Source organism: Protobothrops mucrosquamatus, unplaced genomic scaffold, assembly GCF_001527695.2.
Source record: "Protobothrops mucrosquamatus isolate PMUCROS unplaced genomic scaffold, P.Mucros_1.0 scaffold1303, whole genome shotgun sequence".
Lineage (NCBI taxonomy): Eukaryota > Metazoa > Chordata > Lepidosauria > Squamata > Viperidae > Protobothrops > Protobothrops mucrosquamatus.
This window is the reverse complement of record NW_015387504.1, coordinates 169,121-179,501: the sequence shown is the minus strand read 5'-3', so window position 1 is coordinate 179,501 and position 10,381 is coordinate 169,121. Positions and strand designations below refer to the sequence as shown.

Sequence of the window (10,381 nt, the reverse complement as noted above, 5' to 3'; positions counted from 1 at the left end):
GTCTAAGTCTCCTGGGGACCGAGTGGAGGCCAGAGGACCGGAGCACCCACAAGCTTGTAAATAGCGTGTGCGTGCTCCCCTAACTTGATATGGTCCTCTGCTCCCGCCATATCTGCCCCTCCCACTGACCGTACTAATTCCTCCCTCCTCCTTCAACCCCCCACCCTCCCCCCCCACCCTTTCTACACCGCAACCCCCACAACTTATAAAGTAGTTTTGGAAAACTCACTTAACTCCATTGCCTTCCAGATTTATTGGCAGTTTTTAATATAAGGAAAGGATTATATCATCTTGAGTTTTCTTAGCAACACCATTCCCATTGCTGATTTGACACTGCACTGTTCTACACAACCCCCAATACAAGATTAATATTTAAATGGAAAAATGCAAAAGGAAAAACCATTAAGTGCGAATATATGCTTCTTATATATAAGAGTTGCCCTTATCTTTCCATGCTACTGAACCAGTTTCCTTTTGATTTTAACAGAGCTGAAAGGTTCCTTTACAAAACAACAAAAAAATAAAAACAAAAACAGGGTGTGTATTAGATGATTTGAAATATTGCCTTCAATGGAGCCCTTTTGTGAAAAAGCAGAGAACTGGACTTAACTGTAGTAGGTTTATTCACAACTGGGTATAGAATGAGTGCATAAATATGAAACAATTATAATATTTTCACAAAACTCTTCCAATAACTTCTTACAACATTGTCTTTTTTCCCAGGGAGAATACGACACAGGATTTTTGTATCATTGTGCATTTTCCTCTGAGCAGCAGCAAAAAGATCCTGAGACTCGGCAGGATGAACCCTTTGATGTTATCCCTATTGAAGATGCAGATGAAACTCCCATTCAACGCATCACATTTTGGTAACAAGGCTTTTTCGGCCTGTAAAATGAGAAAGAATTTTATGGCTAATGTTTTTTTTAAAAAAATGTTTATTTTATGCATGTATATATTCGTTAAAATGTACTGCTAAATAATGTAAAAATTCATTAAAGTACAATGGAAGATACATTATGATAAAAACAAAACCATTTGATTTTGGTGTGGATATTATGGATGTTTTTGATACTGTGTTTTATTGGGCAGTATTCTTTTCCCTTGCTCTCAAGTTTATTTAACCTGAGCAAAATATAGTTATTTTGAAATAACGAAGTATTTTATCGGTTCTCATTCTTTGATGAAGCATATAGAAGGGCAAAATATACTTTTCCCCTTTTCATACTGTATCCAGATCCAAGCCTCTTGGTCATATATTACTCAAATTCATTTTATCTGTTAAAACCAGATATGAAAAATATGAAAACTGGCTTCTAGTTTTTGAAAGCCAAGGCAAGTGAATCTCTCCTCTTACTCTCATGATGTTGTACTAACATGGAGGTGGTCTCATATCTCATTCCCCTCATGCCTGAGATATAATCTTTCTGCATGTATAGGTCTGATTGTGGAACACACAGAACAAGCAGTGAAACTCAGAATAGTCCTCGAATTCATGAGAGGGCATGAGGCGATGGTGTCTTTTTGTATGCACATAGATTAAAGGCCTGGATATTAAAACATATGAAGAACGATTGCAGGATTTGGGTTTGGCTAGTCTAGAGGAAAAAAAGAACTAGGGAGACATGATAGCAGTATACCAGTATTTGAGAGGTTGCCACAAAGAGGAGAGGGTCAAATTATTTTCCAAAGTACCAGAGGTCAGGACAAGAAACAATGACTGGAAACTAATCAAGGAGAGCAGCAACCTGGAATTAAGGAGAAACTTCCTAACAATGAAGACATTAACCAATGGAACAGCTAGGTTTTTAAGAAGAGACTGGACAGTCACTTGTCTGAAATGATACAGGGTCTCCTGTTTAAGCAAGGGGTTGGACTAGAAGACCCCCAAAGTCCCTTCCAGCTCTATTCTGATTGATTGAAAAATATAAGAGAGGCAAAGTGAATGAGTCCTCAAAGGAAAGCAGTAATGAGACAATGGAAACCGTATTGTTTTTTGTCAGCAGTCAGCTCCTTGCAAGGTCACAGATTTTAAGTCTCTTTTCGGCCCACTATTGGTACCAGGAGAGACAAAAAGTAGTGAATATAATAGCAAACTTTGTATACTTGATATCAAATTGTATATGGAATTTAAGAGTTTTGAAGAGGCAGAAACTTCCTGTCTGCTCATAAATTATTCAAGTGACATCCCCAAATGTGCATGGGCTCCAATATGGCAACCTGCTGCTTGGTAGAGAAATAATATTGTTATTGTTTCTGTCACTTATTAAGCCTGCAATGAAGTTCTCTGACAGTTTTATCATCGTAGGATATTTCGGTGTCTTATCTGATGTGGACAATAAGGAAGATTTTCTTGATGGAAATATGCAAGAATTGTTACCTAGGCAAAAGGAGGGTTAAATATTTTTTTTAAGCCATGAGAAACTGGACACCTTCCTGATTCACTAAGTATAACAAGGTTGCATGGGCCGTAGGAAGTACAGCTCAGTTAGACATGCACAATTCTGTTATTATACCTAAGGTAAATAAAGTAGTTCTAGAACTCCTGGGTTTTATCTCTTCTGGTCTCCCTAGTGGGGCTGACTTATGCCTTCTGTTTTATCCCCAGCATAAACAGATTTAGTAGTATATGAAGAAAAACCATCATGTTCATGTTTTAATTATTTTTTTCAGCTCCACAGGTTTACTAATGTTTTGTGGAATGCAGAATGGAATAGTGAGGATTTATCCTCTCCATAGCAAAGAACTCTGTGTGGACAACATAGCTGGATATTGGTCGTTCAGTTTGCATGATAATGACTATGGGCAAATTCAAGGGATATACTCCAGTTTTGATGATCGATTTCTAGTAACTTGTGGAGCAGATGGCAACATCTTTGCCTATAACATTCTTTCTGCTGAGGAAGTTAAGAAAGTCCTGAAGACTAAAGTGCCTTCTCCAAGAGTAAGTAACAATCAGGAATGCATTACTCTGTACTTTCCCCCCTGTCACTGAAGTACTTGTTGATTGGGAAATACTCTCAGTTTTCTCCATAACCTATATAGATAGAGAGGGTGGGATGGAGGGAAGACAGGCAGACACACAAGTAAATATACACATAAACACAGGAAGTCCTGTGGAAAGCAGCAAAACCCTCAAATTGCAGTCATACGACAACGGAACACTGCAACTGGTCACAAAGTAAGCCAATTGCCCATTTCCTGGAATGCAATCATGTGACTGCTGGGAGGGGGGTAGGCAGTTGTAACTTCAAAGATAGTTCATAACCAACTTTTTTGAAGTCCACCATAACTATGAACAATTATTAAACAACCAATTGTAGGTCAAGGACTACCTACATATATTAGCTTGCTTTGAAAGTGGGAAGAGAAGATTATTAGAAAAAAATGCTATGATTTATAAAACATTGTGAGAAGTTATCTGGAATTCCATCTGAGCTTTAGTTGAATCCATGCCACATATAGAAAGAGCATTGATTATTTAATTTTATTCTTCTGCAGAGTGGTCTTGACAAAGAGAAAGTAGCAGATGATATTGAGGATATATATGCCTACAGGTAAGGTTACTAAAAGTGAGACATTAAGTTTTATTTTTGGAAACCTAGCTTTCTTTTATGCTTATTTTTATTTTTAATCAATCCCTCGAGAAACAAATACATTTCCAAATGAATCTGACTTTAATAAAGTAATTTTAGTGGCATTTACGACTCCTGCCTTGAGTTCCTACATTTTTCTGAAGCATTATACTTTCCTTTGCAATTTTCTCTGAAGATACTATCTTGTGATCTCAGTAGCTCTATATTTATAATTTTGAACATTTGCATTTTAATATTAAAAATATGAGATTTTTTTTTAGATTTGACCTTCTTAAAATCGTAAGTGTGGATCAAGGATGGAAGGGGAAATGCAATTTTTTTGGCCACATACCCATACACTACAGTATATGGTCAGAAAGTAACATTATAGAGCTTCTACTTTTATATTTTGACCATTTAATTACCAGAAATACAGTACAGGCTATGAGAGTTCTATTTCTTTCCAATGCCAAGGTTTGTGGACGGATGCCAAGTAAGATGCTTCCCCAGGAGACTACCAAACCTCTGGCCTAGAAGGAAGGGCCAGAGCATGAAGATTCAAAATGCTACTTGGAGACCTCTTTTCTTCCATTCTTTGGGCTCAGTGGTCTTCTTCAGTCATATTTAATTATGAGGATAGAGGTTCATTCTCCAACCTTGTGGGTTGATTTCCAAACGTTTTGTTACCAGGCTAGGTAACATCTTCAGCAGAATTTAGGGGATGTCAGTGTCAGTGTTCTTCTGCTTATAAGGGCTTTGTGTGGTCAGTAGGTCTTGTGATGGGGAACTCATGTCAGGTGAGGGTCACGTCAGGTGAGGGTTTTGTGATGGGGTTTGTGATAGGTCATGTCAGGTGAGGGTCATTGGGAGGTGAAGTGCAGGTTGGGGGGAATTGCATGGATTGGTTGAGGATCAGTGCCATTGCTGGTTGACTGTGCAGTTGATTTGAATTTGAATTCTGAGGGGTTTGTGAGAGGTTGTAGATTGATGTGTCTGTTGATGGAATTGTTTGTGGAGTGCCAGGCTTTGATAAACTTGTGTGCATGGTGGGTGGTAGTGTGGCTGATGATTTTTGTATTGCTCCAATCAGGGTCAGTTGGTGTCAGTGTGGGTAGAGATTAGGGATCTGGATTGTAGCAATTGACTGCCAGTTGATGTTCATAGATTCTGGTTTTCAATTGACATGATGTTTGTCCCACATGGTCCCACGTTGTCCCACCTTTACCATCATCCTACACCCACTATATTCCCCACTATTGCAAACATTTAATTATGTTAACTAAGTTCATGTGTTAATGCCCAGCTTAATCAATGCTATATAAAAACATTTTTTGTTTCTACAATATATTAAATAAATAGGTCCCTATCCAAAAGATTCCATTCAACATAATTATAGACTCCCTTCAATCTAATGAAACACACTGCTTTTCTTTAGTCAAGCTTCATAATTTCACTGTATATTGGTTTTGGGAAAGATTAATTGTTCTGGCTCCATTTCATATTTTTCTCACATTTCTAGTATTGAGAATGCCAAGCAAAAAAGAGAATATGATCAGATAATGAGTACTGCAGAATATAAGAAATATTTGAAGAGAAAAGAACTGGTTTTATTCAGGCAGGAGTTTCAGGAATTGCTCCGGATCAATAGTGAATTGCCCAAACACATGCAGCTCCTTAGAGAAGTATGTATATTGATTTATTTTCTTCATGGGGAATAAGGGTTAATGTGGGGTTGTACCTTGAGTTTTATGATGAGTTAGCATTTATTTTTTATTGTTGGGTTCCACTGTATGTTCTAACTGCCTAAATTGCTTTTTAGCATACATAAAACAACCAATCTTAGTATTATTGAACAAAGTTGTTCAGTTTTGTTCCATACCCAGATATAATAGGTGTACAACTTGGGTATTTTAGACTTGGTCCTTGCTCAAAGGCAACTGTGCCAACAAAGACCTTTGCACAAATTTTTATTGGACACCAGCTGGATCCATTTCTAGATCAGAAGTCCTGCTCATTCCCATCTTGATTATTACAATGTGTTCAACATGGGATAGCCCTTAAAAACACTCAGAAAATGCAGCTGATCCAGAATGTTGTGGCATGGATACCTTAATACCTTAATTGTTACCTTAATATGTAACAATTCTAATGGGAGAATATCATTGGCTTCCTTTGGATATCCAGAATGCTGGTTATCACATGCAAAGCTCTTCATAGCAAAGGGTAGGCTTTTCTCTAATTATTTCTGCTTATCTCAAGGGACCTGACAGGGTGAGCATACTCTGGGTTCCTTCAATTAAAGAATGCTATCAGATGGGACCTAGGAAAGTATGTTTGTTACTGTACCTCTCTTCCGGAACAGAATTCCTGAAATTCAGATACTCCAACCCTGGTAGTCTTTCCAAAAGTGTTAAAAATGTGAATTTTCTTTCAGGACAGTAGGGCAGGAAGGTAAGAGAATCTATTTGTTTGTGGCTTGGAAATGCGAGCTTTTAGTGAGCTACTGTAGAGAAAATTTTGTAGGTATAGTTTGATTAAAGCAAGAGATGAAATATGGCAGCCAATGAATAAATATCTTTGCCAAATAAACCTAAACCCTATAACAGAACATCTAGAACCTCTCAGGACTCCAAAAAATGCAAAGAACACAACAATATTGTTAAAAGACTGCTGTTCACTTACTATGCATTAATGAACCATTTGTGTGAGCTTTTGATCTACAAAGCAGTCTTCCCTAGTATGGATCTTTCAGTGGTGTGGATTACAACACCCATCTTCCATTACTATTGACTGTTCTTATTAGATGACAAGAAAACCATATAACTACCAAATTGAAGAACATATATCTAAAGCAAAGCCTGACAAATATATATTAATACATTTAAGGGTTTAAGATGCCAAAGAGTCTAATTTTTAACTTAAGATCTATCAAAGTTTTAAAAAATGTAATAGGATGTCATACTTGATACACCCGGTGAAAGAAAAGGGGGACTGATATACAATGGATAGATGCAATACAGAATATAAATGGAAATTTGAAATGTAGAAGCATCTTCACAGAGTCACAGAGTGTTAAGTGAATATCCTGGGACAGAAGATTTCTTTCTCTGATATTGCATATACAGTAGCTCAAACTTTGTATTCTGGGTATGTATGCACAGTAAAGAAAAAATAAAAAGTTTTCAGATGTATTTATTTACTTAAATTTCTTATAGTTGCCCACTCTGGCATCTCAGGTTTGCTTACAAAATCAAGAGCCAAAACAGTGCATGCTTTCCATCAAGATAAACTAGAACATGGCAAACAAATATGATTTTATCTTTTACAATATATAGCAATTTGAAATGGATCGGAGAATTCGTGCAGAAATGGACAGAACGACTGCAAAAACTATTAGGCACGTAATGAGAGAGCTGGCCTGGGAACAGGAAAAACATCGCATTGGGTTGCGAAAAGTACAGGAACGGTAAGGACCATTTTATTTTCTTGTTGTGAGATGTTTTTATTTCCTAAGATTTTTCTGCTAAGAAAAAAGAAAGGGGCACCATGTATACTGCTTGGTACCAAAGATGGAATATAAACCTTAATAATAACACCAGTCAACCAATCGATCAATCAATCAATCAATCAATAAATAAATAAATAAATAGCACCTTATTCCAGTTTTGAAAGGCATTGGAGGATACACTCCAAACAATAGAAGATGTTTTTGTTTTATTATTTGCTTTCTGTTATTCTGTAATTTGCATTGATACTTAACCTGTATTAGCAACCAAGAGTTGCTGTTGCTAGATGAGCAGCCATATAAATAAAATGAAATAAAATAAATAAAAAATAAATGAAATCTTACTAAAAATTAAATTACATTTACATTTCCTTAATATTAAATATAGTCAATATGATTAAAGTTCACTTGAGTGTTTAATAATTGTACCTTTCATCACATTGACACTGCAATATTTTGGTAACAATACTGGAATTGGAGATCTCTGGATATTACAACTTGAGCTTTTGGAGAACACATGATTTTGGGTTCTCTGGGTATGTACCTTTGTTATTTAGTGTGCTGTTAAATTGATACAACTAAGATTGCTTAAATATGTAAAGAGCCCAAAACAAGATTGCTATCTTTGCTGTGGTCCTACAGATACCGGGGCAACTTGGAATATGACACCATTGTGGTCTGTGCCATGAGAAGTACTCACCGAATCTCCACATACAGACTACTGGCAATATCAGAGAGTTTTTACAGAGCCAGAAAACAAATTCACCCAGGGAAAAAGAGAATAAGTAAATATGAACGGAAAGGAAAAGAAGGAGAGCAAAGAACAGACAGCCAAAGAGATATTAGTAAGGATTTATAAAAGTGTGGCAGAAATACTGCAATCATAATGAATGTAATACCTTGCATCCTTTTTCATGGGTCTGTATCAGCAGAAGTTTTGTCAGAAGGTATCTTTGCTCTGTCCTGCAACTTTTCTCTAACATTGCTTAGAATGTAGTTTCTCATGTAGGAGTATTAATTACACGTCTCAACATTTAGTATTTCTTCAAACCTTGATTAATGTTAGTCACTTCCTACAAGTGTGAATTAAGATAACACGTTATGGCTCCTACAGGTAATCCTTGAGTTACAACCGTTCACATAGAGACTGTTCGAAGTTGCGACATAACCCCCCAAGTACTTACGACAAAGTCCCGAGGTTACAAATGTTGCAGCAACATGGCAATTGTTTGCCGTTACGAATGACCCCAGAGGCACTGCAATATTCACCCTACCTATTCCTCCCTCCCCCCTGCTGGGTCTCCACAGGCACTGGGCCTGTGAGGATCACCTTGCGAAGATCTAGCAAGCGAGCTCTCCTCTCCAACCTCTCTGCCACAGTTTCTGTGTCTGTTCCAGGAGCTCCAAAAGCAGAGCAGGGACAGTGGGACAAGCACACCCTGCTCTTCTTCTCTGACTCACCAAGGCTGCATGCCGCTTCTGGAGTGGCGGGCAGCCTAGGTGAGTCTCCCCCAAAGGCTTCCAGTCTCGACACAAAAAGTGTTTGCATGGCGACGGGAGGCTTTAGGGCAGCGAAATTGCGCTGCCTCAAAGCGTCCCATTGACTTGCTAATGTTTTGTGCGGAGACTGAAAACTTCTGGGCACCATGATCTCGCGCAACTTCAGGCTGCCATTCTCTGCAAAAGAGGACAGGTGCCTGAAATCACACGAGATCACGGCACCCAGAAGCTTCCAGTCTCTGCGCAAAATGTTTGCAAGCCGATGGGATGCTTTGCAAGCCGGTGGGCCACCTACCTGCCTGCTAGAAAGGAAAGGGAAGGGGTTAGGATGGATGGATGGATGGATGGATGGATGGATGGATGGATGGAAGAAAGGGAGGATGGGAGGAACAAGAAAGAGAAATGGAGGAACAGGGAGGAAGAACTCTGCTCTCCCTTCCTGGCCCATGCCACCCCTGCATGCTTCCTTGACCTGTGCCACCCTCACATGACTTGCCCAACTCATACTGCACCCCAGCATGTCTTCCCTGATCTATAAAGCATCTCCTGCACTTCCCCACACATCCTCCTTGACCCACTATATCCCCCCAGTGTGTCTTCCCTGACCTGTGCAGCACCTCTTGTGCAACACGTCTTCCAAGGGAGGAGGGAAGGAAGGAAGGTTTGTTTCTGTTGTTCGCTGATAGCTTTCCACAAGGAAACTCAATGGGAACTCAAAGCTTCCAGGAAAGTCTGAGGTTGCTCCCACTCCCACTGTTTTTTTTTTTGTTTACCAACCATGGTCATCCTGCTTAGGTAAGGAAATATCTCTGAAATAATGACCCAACAGGCCATAGGTTCTCTAGTATATATTATAAAAATCTACAAATTCTCCAGAGCTCTGTTCTGTAAAGGACACAAAACCCAGACAGTACTATCTCTGAAATAGAGAAAGCAGTAATGGAAATCTAGTTATAATATGACCTTAGTTTTGTAGAATCAGTACGCTTTTGTTTGATTTATTTTTAAGATGAGTTCAAAGAAAAACCCCATAACATGTAAAATAATGCTAATATGGTATCTTGTTTGGGGGATGCCTACAAAAGCACCTTATATATTTTTTTAAATATATTTGTACAGAAGCAATACTTACAGCCCAGGCTACCATTGATGAAGAACCAGAAACTGATAGAATAAGGAAAAAATCCCAACCTCATACAGCAGCAAGCCGTATTGTTGAAAATCGAATGGAAAAACTTCGGAAAATCATTGAAAAAGCAGACAAAGCCAAAGCTAAAATCCAAAAAAGAAAGATGGAGTGGGATAAATTGTGAGTCAATCATGACATAAGCATAATATTCTCTTTGGGGCATGATTAAAAACATGTTTTTTAAAGTAGGAATTGTTTTTGAATTATTTATTGTGTATATTGAAATACAGTCATTCCTATCCTGGTAATTAGATCCGAAGTGATTTGATCTGGAGCACAAGGATTGGAAAGCATTTTGTTTCAACACAGCGCTCCAAATGTAACTAATCTCTGGTATTTAGATTGTTTTTTATTAGTTAGATTTATATATGTTACCCTGAGTGGCTCATAATTAAAAACAACAGCAATAAGACACAATAAATTATAAGTAAATGCCAAAAGTGTGTAACTGTTAAAATCACCACTAAAAGCTTAGTTTAATAAGAAACAATCAAAGTTTTTAACAAAGTTTGAAAAGTGCTTTATGGTTATTTCTGTCACTCTAATGAAGAATGGCCAACATTTTGGGTTAACATAAATTACAAATGAGCATGTGAAATCATAGAGAAGTCT

The 10,381-nt window shown here is 37.9% G+C and overlaps 1 protein-coding gene across 1 annotated transcript in view; it reads left to right on the top strand.

Moving 5' to 3' along the window:
- Nucleotides 1-723: 723 nt before the first annotated feature.
- LOC107292243 (cilia- and flagella-associated protein 44) overlaps nt 724-10,381 on the top strand; it is a gene marked incomplete at its 5' end in the record, with an annotated part of 28,961 nt that continues 19,303 nt past the window's right edge. The window contains 7 exons of the mRNA XM_015821320.1: nt 724-869; nt 2,674-2,944; nt 3,502-3,557; nt 5,095-5,257; nt 6,911-7,041; nt 7,723-7,925; nt 9,700-9,889. Coding sequence (XP_015676806.1) covers nt 724-869; nt 2,674-2,944; nt 3,502-3,557; nt 5,095-5,257; nt 6,911-7,041; nt 7,723-7,925; nt 9,700-9,889 — 1,160 coding nt within the window. The remainder of the gene's footprint in view (nt 870-2,673; nt 2,945-3,501; nt 3,558-5,094; nt 5,258-6,910; nt 7,042-7,722; nt 7,926-9,699; nt 9,890-10,381) is intronic.